This window comes from Merops nubicus, unplaced genomic scaffold, assembly GCF_000691845.1.
Source record: "Merops nubicus isolate BGI_N331 unplaced genomic scaffold, ASM69184v1 scaffold10108, whole genome shotgun sequence".
Lineage (NCBI taxonomy): Eukaryota > Metazoa > Chordata > Aves > Coraciiformes > Meropidae > Merops > Merops nubicus.
In genome coordinates this window covers 3,851-17,604 of record NW_008623622.1, presented here as the reverse complement: position 1 = coordinate 17,604, position 13,754 = coordinate 3,851, and the positions used below count along the sequence as shown (strand labels likewise).

Below are 13,754 nucleotides of genomic sequence, written 5' to 3'. Positions count from 1 at the left end.
AACCAAACCAAACCAACACAACAAAACAAACAGCAAGCCAATAACCTAATGACTTGTTCCTATGTGTAATTACGTTTAGCTGATAAATCAATAACCTCTTTCAAATTACCAGTTTAAAATGAAAGTACCTTTTTCCAATACTCTTCTGCTTCCTTTCCCATCTCCTCCTCCCCTCGCTGTGCAAACCCCAAAGGTCATTTTGAAGGACGTGGACTCTCTCCTTTACGTGGACACTGATGTTCTGTTCCTGAGGCCCATCGATGACATCTGGCACATCCTGAAGGAGTTCAACTCGACCCAGCTGGCTGCCATGGCCCCGGAGCACGAGATACCAAAGATTGGCTGGTACAGCCGCTTCGCGCGTCACCCCTACTACGGGGCCACCGGGCTCAACTCTGGTGTCATGCTGATGAACCTAACGCGGATACGCAGCACGCACTTCAAGGTGGGAAGCAGTCCAGCTTTGCACAAACTCATGATTTATGCATTTTTCACCTCTTGTAAAACTTGGTAGACAATTACTTAAAGTTTGCTATACAGATAATCAGAAAAATATAGTCTATTTTGGAGACTAAAAGCAGTGATGGTGAAAATGATTATCAAAACAAGTGAAACTTCCCCAGGAGGCTGGAGCAGTAGAGAACCTGCAGTAGTTCAAATGGCTTCTTCAAGATCTTGTTCTCCCTTGATGGGTATGTTAAAGAATAAACTCCAGGATCTTCAAGGCAGTCACTACACTGTTTTTTAAAATTGGGAAATCGATGTAAATATCCAGGAAAATTGGTAATTTTTTGCATCTACTAGAAGTAAATTTTGTATCCTGCTGCAGATAAGTGACTCCTTGAATTGATACAAGTGAGAAGGGAACATTTTCACTGACATCCGATGTCTCCCCTCTTCTGTGAAAGACCTGACTTGTAAAATCTGTTTTTTTCATTGAGCATGTATTCTCTAATCTCTGTAAAAACTTGATTAGCCCTGAGTGGTCTTGTTCCTTAGTGAAGGCTGGGGATGTCCTATCCTGTTACAGGAACAGCTTGAGTCAACAAAAAGCCCTCACTCTTAATGTCATAATTCCCAGGAAATACAATTTTTAGTCTGCAGTTTTTCTCACTTTTATACCACAGTTTTCACTTTGCCCCTGACTTGCCTTTTTCCACTTTTTCTCCCTCCTGCTGCTCAGAATAGGAAGATGTGAGCAGCAGGGGCTGACATCAGAGCTAGGCTTGGAGACCTTCCTCTCCTCTTCAGATAAACCGGAGCACGCTCAGCTCGGCTGCTCCCGCCCTCTCCAGGTCTAACGTTTCCTGGCAGGTCTTCATTGGTCAGCCAGGTATCTGACATGGCTGAGCAGACTTACAAACGTGTAGCACGGAGTCGTGTCTCACATCACTCTTGGCAGCATTAACCCCTTGCCCCTGTTTTTCTGCCCTGCAGAACAGCATGATACCAGGTGGCTTGACTTGGGAGGAAATGTTATATCCGTTATACCAAAAGTACAAAAATCACATTACGTGGGGAGACCAGGACTTACTAAATATCATTTTTTACTTCAACCCAGGTAAGTAATGATTCTTGGAGTTGTGTTTATCTGTATTAAGAAAATATCTTGAAAAAAGTTGTTTGAATTTCTATTTGTTATTTATGATAGGCATGATGTCCTCTGGCATGAATATAGTGTGTAAGTGCACCTAGGATTTACAACCTGTGAAAATACTCCTGAGAGTGGTGCAGGCAGTGGGGCTTGGACTTGGTTCCAGTGAATATATGCATTGGTTTTCTGGAGATTCTGAGAAAACAAGGAAGGATAACATTAATGGCCAAATGCAGACCAAATGAAGTTCAAGCTGTGTGTGTGCTGAAGAGCATCACTGGACCAGGGCCTAGCTGCAAAAATGTTTTTGCTTCAGATGTTTATCTGAATGTGAGATTTTCAGACTTTCTCCAAAGCTATGCTCTATTTTTCTGAACTTCAGCTGATTTGTGTTATCTATGCAAATGAGTAACAAGGCTAATATAAACAGAAAATGAGGACAGCCATTGGAATCTTGTGCCTAATCTATGCAAATGAGTAACAAGGCTAATAGAAAATGAGCACAGCCATTGGAATCTTGTGCCTAGGACTCTTGCCCTCCCTACTTCTGCTCTTTCACTAGAAGTTGCTTTTTGAGAATTGTAGAATCACAGAATCACTATGGTTGGAAAAGACCTCTAAGATCATCAAGTCCAACCACCATCCCAACATAGATGCTTCCAGCCTCTCAGTGGAATGATCCAGCCTCAGCAGGCATTGGGGTGGTGTCATGTATATTCTGCTCCTTAGATCTCTGAATTTCTTATTCTTTTGTGTTCTGCTTGCTCTGGGACTGTGAAGAGCTATGGAGGACTTAGTCTTTCAGAGAACAGCTGCCATAACCCACTTGTCCTAGTGTGGACTAGTGTGACCAGTCTGCATGTACTTGTCAGACCAGAAAGGTGTCATATTTGATTCCTGCCTGTCACTCTTGCACAATGCCTCCCTAAATAACTTGTGACATTTTTACTTCATGCTTTGCTTCCTCTTGAATTGGAGTCATATTCCAATCAGTGTGTATTCCCAAGGAACTGGCAAGTTTAGGCATCTTTATATTAAAAAGGATGTGACTTTTTCCCCAAGTGCTGAGACAATTTCTGGAAATTCAGCCCCTTGTGCACTGGTCGCACAGAAATGGCTTCAGGCACTTCCAAAACCAGGAACATTGGATGTCAAAATTGCAGCAGAGTGTTCCCCAAAGAAGCCAAGAACCTTAGTTCAGGTCTCTGAATGGATGCTGAGTATCCATTCTTACTTTGTTTCCCTTGTTTCCAATGGTGCCTTGTATGCCCTCAAGCAATCTTAAGAACAGAATAAGTTTGGATTTATCTTTATTTATTCTGTCCTCTTTTCTTTTTCTCTAAGGAGCCATAAGGTAAGTCAATGGATGTACAGAAATCCAGGCAAATAAAAGGAGAGAGCAAAAGCAAAGCAATAAGCAAACATCTGTTTACTGCAGACAGATGTCAGACATCAATGTACACCACGAGCTACCCTCAATCCTAGGGAAGAAAAGAACACAGAAGTCTTCTTCATTATGAAGTTGTTGTAAATTAATTTCCAAAAAGAAAGAGGAATGTTATGGGAATAGGGCTTATGGAGGAAGAAAAAGATTAAGCCAGGTTAGTTGTGAACTCAAGCTGCCAGATGAAGCATGAAGGAAGAAAAAGGTTGCAAAAATACACTAATTTTGTGGTGAGAGCTCTCTATCAAATCCATATGTTGAGACTCTTCTTTGCACCACAGTCTGTCTTTTTCCTTGTGACTAGTAAATAATTTTTTAACTACATAATATCAGGCTGCACAAGAGAAGAAAACAAAAGAACTGGATAGAGTTAAAACACAAAACCTGATTTTCCCTAGGCTTTAAGCTGTGAGGTTGTTGAGACTGGCCAGGGAAGGAGTCGGGCAGGACAGCCGCAGGGGCCCGTTGGTAGCTGCGGTGCCGTGGCTGGAAGCCACCCAGGACTGTGGTACCTGGCCCTGAGGGGTGCCCCCTTTCTCCCATCTCTGAAGGCTGTTGTGGTGATGAATGGGTCTGGGGCTTGCAGAGCAGCTGGAGTTTGAGTCCAGCTGTGACAGCAAAAAGCACACAAGCATCATGGTGAGGCGAAGATCAAGAATATTCCAGGGACATGTAGGAACGCTAATAAGCACCTGAGGACATCCTCTCCTCATAGTGACCTGCTGATGAGCTGCAAATGTCTGCCCAGGGGGACTGAAAGGATCCCAAATACGTGTCACAGGGTTTGGAGCAGGCGTTGCTGCTCTTCCCACCCCTGCAGCAACACTGGGGAGCAATTCTGAGTGTGTGATAGGTCAGACTGACGGGAAACCACTTACAGCCTACCCTTTTGGGAGCAGTCTCCTGCTAGAGAGGCTGTAAGGGAAGAAATATTTCAGAAACTTTCTCTCCTACTTATTCAAGAACTATGCAGGACCAGCTGCAGACTTCCTGGGAAGCTAGGAAAGGCCAAGTGAAGAATTCAGTCATCAGTACTTCTGACATGCTCTCCCAGCATCGTGCAGTGATTCATTGTACTCTGTTTCTGACGCAAGAAGGTCACAGGGATTGGCATGATTTATTATAAGCATATTGCACATACTGGGGGTGCGTGGAGAAAGTTTTAATAAAAAAAGATTCAGTAGGAGAAAGGAGGATACAAACCCTTTTGAGAAATTAGGCTTGTCTTTAAATAACCTGAACCTGTGAAATTAGTGGTTGATGACTCTTAGGAGGGCTGTGGATAAAGCACACTACCTCTTGTGCTGTGCTGTATCTCAGTGTAACAAGTTGTCATAGGCTCAGTGGAAGCTTCAGCAGCAGAGAGTGGATATACTTTGCAAGCTTGCCTGTGCTGTCTCCAGGAGTCAGGATTTTACATAACTCTCACTGCTGCATGTGCTTCCCTAGTCATTTCTGTAACTCCAGAAACTTCTTACCAGGCAGAGGACCCTGGCTAGTGCCTCTCTCTGGGTTTGTGTCACTTCTAGCTTTGTAAAATGCTCTCTCTGTTTATGCTGCACCCAGTCTTTGTGTTGTGCTCTATTTCTGTTAGTTCAGGTCTGACAGTGCTGAGATTTGTGTAGTTGTCCCCCAAGGAGAGGAAGCTCCAATGTGTAGCTGCTGCTTGGAATATTTGCAAACGAAGCAACTGAAATTTTTCTGATCATCAGTCCCAGGTTTTCCACAGAAACGTAGTTTAATTTGTTCTAACTCGTGTTTGATGTGTCTTTTTTCTCCCCCAACCAACGCTGGCAGAGTGTCTCTATGTGTTTCCATGCCAGTGGAACTACAGGCCTGACCACTGCATGTACGGCAGCAACTGTAAAGGTGCAGAAGAAGAAGGGGTCTCCATTCTGCATGGCAACAGGGGTGTCTACCACGATGACAAGCAGCCTACCTTCAAGGCACTCTACGAAGTGATCCGTGATGTAAGTTGTGTGTCTTGATAGAAGCAGTCCTCAGATGAAAACATCAGTGTGGGTTCCTGGTGGAACCAGGTCACTCAGCCTGCTCCAGGTCACTGGGGTCAGGCTGAACATGGTTGTGCTTCATGGGAACCCATCACACACAGTCTAAGAAGATTGCTTTGACCTCTCCTGTCCTACTGCACATGTGTATTGGAGGAGGTTTAAACAATCCTCCTTCATGTAAACTTGTAATCAACAAGGCTGATGACTTGTTTTTCTGTAATGCTGGAGGTGGAAAAAAGTGTCTGAATGGAGTTGTTCTGGTAGTGCAGCTCTGGTCCATGACTGCCCAGTGAAGGCCTGTCCTCCCTGCGTGCCCATGGCCTCTGGGCACAGTGAAGGCAGAGGCATGGATACAGACACAGGTCCCTATTTCCACTTGGAATGCTGCCTGTGTACAGCTCCACTCTCTGAAATACCAGTCCTGTTGCAGTATCCCCATGTCAGTAAACCTTCAAGTACAGAGGCTACAAGTACAGTTTCTGGGACGCTGGCTCTGGGTGATGGGCCCAGACAAACATTCCTGAGAGCAAAGAGCTCTCAGGCAGAGCAGTGGTAGAAGTTGGTAGGCTTTGGTGACACGCTGGGAAGGTGAGGGACAAGTCTTTGCCTGCCTCTGTAAGGTTTTATCTTACAGAAACTAAAATGCCATTTTGTACTAATCATTCTTTTTTTCTTTCCCTTAGTTTCCCTTTGAAGACAATCTCTTCCAGTCTTTGTACTACCCTCTGCAGTCTAAGTTCCTGGATACAGTGCACACGTTATGTGGGAGAATTCCACAAGTATTTTTGAAGCAAATTGAGAAAACTATGAAGAAGGTGTATGAAAATCGTGTCATTGTCTACTTGGGGGCCAACCACAGATACTAAATGTAGCTATATTTTTATGCAGAGTTTTTAATTCTTGCACTCCATCTCCTGAAGCATTTAAATGAAGATTATGGACTCTTCTATTGAAGTTCAGAATTAAAATATTTTCCTTATTTCCTAATAACACCTGAAATTGCAAAACAGGGGAAGACCTGGAAGTCTACCTAAACTGTCCTTTTTTAGGCCTTTTGTTTTCTTATGTTTACTTTTGGTTGCAACAGGGAGAGCTGATGATTGTCACTTTTATTGGTGCATTTAGTTTAGTTATTTAAGTACAGCTGTATTCACTGTAACTTTTTTTTAAGTTGTGCAAAAGCTTGTACTGATCTGAGGCTTGATAAAGAAATGAAGGTTTGAGTGATGTAACATGAAATATAACTCCTGAAATGGTAGGGTAAGGATGCTGGACTGCCACGAGAATGCTGAATTACAGAAAAGATCACTCCTGTGATAGGATGAGTTAAAATTTACTATAGTAAAGGGAAAGTATTTGCTTAAAATTGCACTTCTGTCTGAAGGTATATTACCTGCTATTCTTCATATGTAGGACCTAAGATTTCTCTTACTTAAAAAGATTGGGGGAATAGAAGTGCCTATTTACTGTGTGTTTTACAGCACTTTCTGTCTTAATGATTGTCATTTTTCTCTTCTGCTCTTCCATAGTTTTGTGAAGGCTTCTCATGAAGGAATTAAAGGAAAATAATTGCAGGATAAAGAGCAGAGCCGTGTCCAGGCAGCGGGAGGGAGGGGCAGTGGGAGCTGTGGCAGCTGCAGGGCAGTGGAGAGCAGCAGGGGAACCCTGGCGTGCGCAGAGCACGGTCACGGTGTTCCCCCCAGGCTCTCACAGTTTTGAGAGTGTGCCCCACTGACTTGGTGGAACTAATTCCATCAGACACAGTCCAGGAACACTGAACGGAGAGTACCAGACCAGGTACTGTGGGTAGGATTTCCTCTTCAGTTGCTGTTTACTGCTCAGTAACGGCGCCATGTCCCTGACAGGCTGAAAGTGAGGACACTGGCAGAACACTCATCCAAAGGCAGCCTCCCAGAGGGCATTTTCTAAGAGTAAGCCCTGAGGGGGGTGTGGGTGAATGCTTGAACAGCAGAGAAAAATTAGCCATTTGGAACTACTCACTTTGATAGGCAAAGCAGGAGAAACAGTAAGGAGGGTGAGATATCTGAAGCTTTTCTCTAATGAAGGGAAAACTGGTATAGATTGTGTGTCCTGCACATGTAGCATCCATCTATTGGAGATTAATATTTGGGGTGTGTGGATGATGGAAAGATACATTTCCTAAGTTAAAAAGTAGGATTTCTGAAGAACTGCAGTTCTGGGGGTTTCTACCCCATCCAGTCAGGACTGAGGCATGGTTTCCTAAGAACGCAGACTCCCAAAGAAGTCCCCTCAGCTTGCACGTTCCTGTCTCCTTGTGTGGCAGCTCGTGAGAGGAGGGAGCATGCAGCAGGCCTGGCTGGCACCTCCAGCTGTCAGCTGAACAGCCTGCAGGCAGGACGAAAGGCTGACAAACTGTCCCCAGACAGGGCCTGTGACAGGGCCTGTGGCATGAGCGCGGGGTGCTGAGTCCTGCGAGCAGGGGAGGCCTGAAGGGTGAGGCTGGAAGGGGCAGGCAGCTCCACTCAGCCACCACAGACTGAAGTGCCTTGTTTGTGCCTCCGTGTGCTGCAGATTCCAGTCTGCAGCTGCTGTGTTGGGACTCGGGTCCCTCACCTTGCAGCCCTTGCCAGCCCAGTGTGAATCCACCTGCGAGGACAGGGGCAGCTCCGCATCTGTTTCTGTGGAAAGCCTGGGACACAAGGGCTTTTAAACTGAAGTGTAGACGTTGCTGTCTCTCACAACTTGCCTTAGTATTTTCTACTTTTGCCTAAAGTTTTAGTTGCCACTTAACCAGAACAGCACATTTCTAGCCACAGAGGGAATTGAAAACAGAACCCAAATGAGCCTTGGAGACTTCAGAGCCAGAAGGCAACAAAAGGAAAATTCATTGTGCTGTTTTTAAAGAGTTTAAGATCACATCAGCCTAACACACAACAGGTAACCTTCTAGGCTAGCAATGCTGAGAGCTTCTAAAAAATGTTAGCTTGCTCTTTGATCTTTATTTTCAAGTATAGGGGCAAAGCTGACTGTAGGCCAAACAAGGCTAGATGAGACGAATGCTGGGCACTCTGAATTCCTCATTTCTATGGTATCTACAGGCCACAGAAAGTCACAGAGCAAACGTCTTGTTGCCCAGGGGGTCGCAGCGCTGGTGCTGAGCCTCTGCAGTTGAGGAGGCTGGGATTGTGTAAGTTATGATTCAGCAGAACCCTGCAACTATGGGCACATTAAAATGAAGGAATGGAATTCATTACAAAACAAAGGCATTGTTGCATATAAAATGATTAGAGATTAAAACAGTGCTTTTTATGTTTACAGGCAGTGCTACATTATCTGTAGAAGGAACTGTGTGTTATGTTCTCAACAGCTATTAAAATATATGAAGTATATGCTTTAACATGAAGACTTTTGTTAATCTGAGATCAACTCACAGGAAGAATGGGGGAGGTTCCCCCCTGCTGTGCTTTTTCTGAGAAAAAAAGCTGTAATTTGAGCTCTCCAAAGTGTTTTAAAACAATTATGTAACTTTGATTTTTTTGTTGTTGTTAGAATTACTAATTTATATTTTTATTACAGCTTCTAAAACCATGTTATATTTTGGTTTTAACAGTAGTTGATATTAATTTTATTTAGAAACCAGTTTGAATTCATTTTGTATTTCATACTTGTGGTTAATTCCTTCATAATTAGCCTTCATTTATTTTAATAACGGGATGTGTAAATACTTATATAGACTTTATATCCTCTTTTCCCCTTCCTCTCATGTATTTTACTTATTTCCAGTGGTATAATGCAACCAAAACACCTTTGTTAAGGTAACACTTTGAGCAGCGTCGTCATAACATAGAGGGAAACAAAGAAACACCAGCACAGGGGCTGTTGATGAGGAAGGAAAAGAATCACCTTTCACCCTGGGCAAGCAACACTTGGTATTTCACCCTGGGGTACAGCCCAGGGACCTGTGTCCTGTTACCCCAAGAGAAGCCCCAGCCCAGAAGATGTTTGATGCTCTGTGTTGTGGTTTAGATGCAGTGCATGAAGTGAAGCGTGGAACCAAGTCCTTGCTGGATCTGCCTCAAATATTCTGGTCTTAACTCTGCTATGTGATACTTGAACTTGCAGAAAATGGATAAATAGGAGCGTTGTGTTAAGAGCTGCTGAGCACCTCGTTTTAGCCCAAAGCCATTTGAGGAGGTGTCAACAAAGAGCTGCTGGAGTGGGAAGCTTTGGTTCCATCCCCTCTAATGGCAGTTTTTCTAGGCTATTTGTCTGCCTGTTGCAAAGGCAGCTTAGGGAGCTCTGCTGTCACTTCACTTACAGGTGGGAACTGGAAGCTGCTCTCTGTGTGTATGTCATTTAATTGCTTCTGTATTTTTACCTGACAAATGCACCAGTTGTTGATAGCTCCCAAGGAGGCCCTAGCAGTGCATTTCTGTGGAGACGAAGCTCCTTTGGCTTACACTACAAATAAAAGTTCTGAGCAAGCTCTGTATTTTGCTATTTTGTTTTAAATGTAAGATTTGTGTGTGTACTGGGTCTGGCTGGGATGGAGTTCAGTATTAGAGATCTTACATAGTGTACATAGACAGGGTATGTCTGCATTGAGCAAAGAAAAATGTTCCTCTTTTACAGTTTTACTGTGGGGAGAGTATTATATTGGATTTGTTACTGAGAGAGACAAAGACATACATTTAACTTTCCTCTGAGTGCTGATGTGTCATGCTGCAGCTCTAGTTGTGTTATGGGGACCATAGATCAGAACCTGCTCTCAAAGGAAACTGAAGTTTTACCTTTTACTCTCACTTTTTACTGTTTCTCTGGTATCTTATGTTCCTTAGAGGATCTGGTTATTTAGCATCATTTCCCTTCCCTTTGTATTTTAATTTTTTGGCACCCTTGTGTAGTCACTGCTGCGATGCCCTTGGTTGTGACAGACATCTGTCAACTGTCTACTCAGCCAAACCAACCATCTGCCTGGTGATGCAATTCTTCTCTCACTTGCCCAGCTGTATGGTACCTTGGCTCGGGCACACTCTGCAGCCAAGACTACAGCTCCTGTTGATACTCGTGGGGAAGGGCAAGGCCAGCTCTGAAACAGTGCCCTGTAGGGCGTGGCTGCACCTCTGCCCTGGGAGGTGTGTGGGCTGTGGGTACCTGCTCCACGGTCACGCTGGGTGCTGGTGTCCCCATCCAAGGTTTATCCTTCACAGACATGGCTCCAGTCAGGGTTGCTGTGGGGAGATGTCCCATTTGCCATCCTGCTGGATCCATTAGTCAGTCAGTCCTAATGGCTGCAGCTCCTTTTTGGAACAAACAGATGCTCTGTTCCCTGGGGGAAGGCCTCAGAGCTGGGTTACCCACAGCTGAGGGCCCTGGGGGCTGCAGTAGCCTCTGTCTCCCCGGGCATATTGATAACCGTGGCTCAGACTCCAGGAGACCTAGTGGAGCTTTGAGTCTGAGCAGCTCAGCTAGGATTGTACATTCATCCTTGTAAGTGTGATCCCTTTAGAGATAACTTCTCAGCGTGTTCTGTGACATCTAGAGCTGGGAATGAAGTGCAACTAACCGAAAAAAATGTGAGACTTTAATACTAGGATAAATCTTGACCCTTTATCAACTTCAGCACAAGCTGTTCATCATGTAATTTCAAAGATTTTCCTTCCCACTGCTTCAAGAAGAGATTCCTCTCCTAAGAGTCAGGTACCTGTAACCATAAAGGAGCCAGCTTTCAGAGAATGTTTTGCTCCTCTCCATCAGGTATAGTCAAATATGGTGCCAGTAAACAGGCACCAAGTACCTGTCCAGAGCCGGGGTGGCACAGGTACACGGGTTGTCCCCTCTGGAGGCTGGAACTTGCCCCCACCACACCCCTGGGGCAAGGACATTTCTAGACTAGGATCCATACAGGCTTCAGCCGCCTGGAGAACGTCCTTGGCATGAGAAGAGGAATTGCTATTTGTGCTTCAAAAGAAATAGCAATGTTTGGAAACGTTGCTTTCATTCTGGATGAGAATGAAAAACAAACTGTCAACACTTCCTTTGAAATGAAAATGGAAATTGAGACAAAACACCAAAATGAGACTCAAAGCATTTAGACTAACAAAGCACTTTGTTAATGTTTTCTTTTGAGGTAAAGTATTTTGGTTTGACTTGTATGTCTCTAGATGTACCATAATTGCTTATGTTACTTTGTGAAAACGACAGCATAGTCCACAAATGTGTAACAGTCTCCTTGGAACTAAAATTTTTTGCTCATACTGAAATAATGATTCTGGAATGACATGGTCCTTTTTTTAAAGAAAAAGGATCAGTTGACCTGTTCCTGCAGAAATGACTTTCCCAAATCCTTCTGAGACAGGTTAATTCCTCACTCTGGTGGCTGGACTGTGCAAAGCAGGTGCCTTAGAATCAGAATCATTATGGTCAGAAAGGACCTCTAGGGTCATCAAGTCCAACCCCCATCCCAACAATTCCCTATCCACTATCCCTGCCTTCTCAGGGCACACACCTTTAAACAAAGATCTCCTTCTTCTGCTGGGGGCTTCTAATGGGCAACTGGTGTCCTTGTGCCTGAGGCTCCAGGTGAAAAAATGAGTCTGGTTTTAATCAGAATGGTCTTGTAGCCTGCAGAGCAGCCTAGGAGAAGCTTTCTGTCCCAGGGCTATACTCGAGGAGAGGTGTGAGAAAGCAGCTTGGAAAGAAAACTCTGCTGGCCCTGGTTCCCCATGGGCACTTGGGTTAATGTGAGAAAAGAAGTGGGGACTTGATCTGTGTTACTGTAGGGGTTAGTGGATAATTTAGGGAAATTCCAGAATATTTTTCACATCTCACTGTTCCCTTTTTTTTCTTTCTCTCACTGTGAGTACTATTACAAAATAAAAACAACTCATTCAAATACCAGTTGTTAGTTTTCAGCCTTTTCTGGATTTAAGCACTGCACATGAACTGTTCTCATCTTTTGATAACTCTCAAGTATTCCAGATGTACTAAAAACCTAATAAAGATTTTTAGTAATTTTCTCAAAGGAATGACATAATTTGTGCCCAAGTGCCTATGGGGTAGTTTAAAGAAAAACCAAACCCTCTTTCCATTCTGATTCAGATATATACCATATTTTAGTGTAATTTTATTGTACCATCCTTCAGTTTCTGCAGCTATAAACCAAGCCAACAAGCAACCCACTCCCAACCTGCTTTTGTAAGTCCTTTGATGTGTGGCGAGGTACAATATTTTCTAGAGACCTAAGTGGGTTTTGGAACAGGATTGTTCTTGTTTTCTGACTGTTCTCACTGTTTGGATTCTGCTGCATCTCATTTGCTTGATACCCTATTGAATCGCTACCAATTCTTTCAAAGCACACTAATCAATTTTGGTTCAAACTGAGTTGAAATACCTCACAAATTGCTGTCACACATCAATGAGTGAAATTACTTTCAGTCAGGTTAGGTCAGGGATCTCTGGATAACTAATCTCAGCTTCATTACTGAAAGCAAAAGCATCTGCTGGGCCTATGCCCTCCATCATTTTAATCAGCATTGGGCCCATTGATCTGTGCCCAGGGCTTGGAGAGTCTGTAATTCTGTGGAACCTTTCAAAAATCTTACATTCTTAAACATCAAGAGTTGGGTTTTGTGGAGACCTTCCAGGGCAGGGAGCTGAAGCAGCCCAGCTAAGTCTCTGCCACTGCTGAGACAAGTCTCCTCTGTCCCTCTGCTCTCCCACGTGCTGTGGCTTTCCCCCTCGCCTCAGCTGTCCTGGGCATGCTGTGCCAGGAGAGCCACTGCTGGTGTGGAGCTGACTCATGGAATCATAGATTCAATAAGGTTGGAAAAGGCCTCAAAGATCATCACGTCCAACCATCAACCCAACACTATCATGACCACTAAACCATGTCCCAAAGTGTTATATCTACACCTTGTTTGACACCCTCCAGGGATGGGGACTCCAACACCTCCCTGGGCAGGCTGGGCCAAGGCCTCACCACTCTGTCAAGAAAGAAATTCTTCCCAATATCCCATCAAAACCTCCCCTGGTGCAACTTAACCCCATTTTCTCTCGTCCTATCGCTAGTTACTTGGCAGGAGAGACCAACCCCACCTCACTCTAACCTTTTTGGTGCAGAGAGTTGTAGAGAGTGATAATGTCTCCCCTGAGGCTCCTCTTCTTCAGACTAAAGAATCCCAGTTCCCTCAGCCGTTCCTCACAGGACATGTTCCCCAGACCCCTCACCAGCTTTGTTGCCCTTCTTTGGACCCACTCCAGCCCTTCAACATCTTTCTTACCCTCAAACTCAACCCAGTACTCATGTGGCCTCACCCGTGCCTGTGGTGTTGCCTGGGGTTGTTGTGACCCACGTGCAGGACCTGCCACTTGGCCTTGTGAAACTTCATACAATTGACCTTGGCTCATCGATCCAGCCTGACCTTTGAACAGATAACTGTACAGAAACAATGGCTTTCAACTGGACCAGCAGGAAGAAAGATCAGGAAATGCAGGAAAGCCCTTTTTGGGTAGTGCACATTCATCTCCTGAAGATCCGCCAGAACTGGCAATATATTTTCTGCCCTTTTTGTCTGGAAGGAGCGTGATGTGAGTGTGCTGCTCTCACTTAGGTTCTAGTTTGTTCTAATTTCTGCTGGTATTTCAGGGAGATGAGAATGTGGAAGTAGATAATTATGCTACATAACTTAAATGTTACTTCTGTATCTTGGTTCAGTACTGA

General features: G+C 44.3%; 1 protein-coding gene across 1 annotated transcript; it reads left to right on the top strand.

Annotated features, from left to right (window-relative positions):
- Positions 1–112: 112 nt before the first annotated feature.
- GXYLT2 (glucoside xylosyltransferase 2) lies at positions 113–6,011 on the top strand (the record flags this gene model as incomplete). Its single annotated transcript, XM_008945130.1, has 4 exons — positions 113–445; positions 1,438–1,561; positions 4,836–5,008; positions 5,734–6,011. Coding segments are annotated over 4 exons (813 nt in total), but the record flags the coding sequence as incomplete, so codon positions are not given.
- Positions 6,012–13,754: the final 7,743 nt, after the last annotated feature.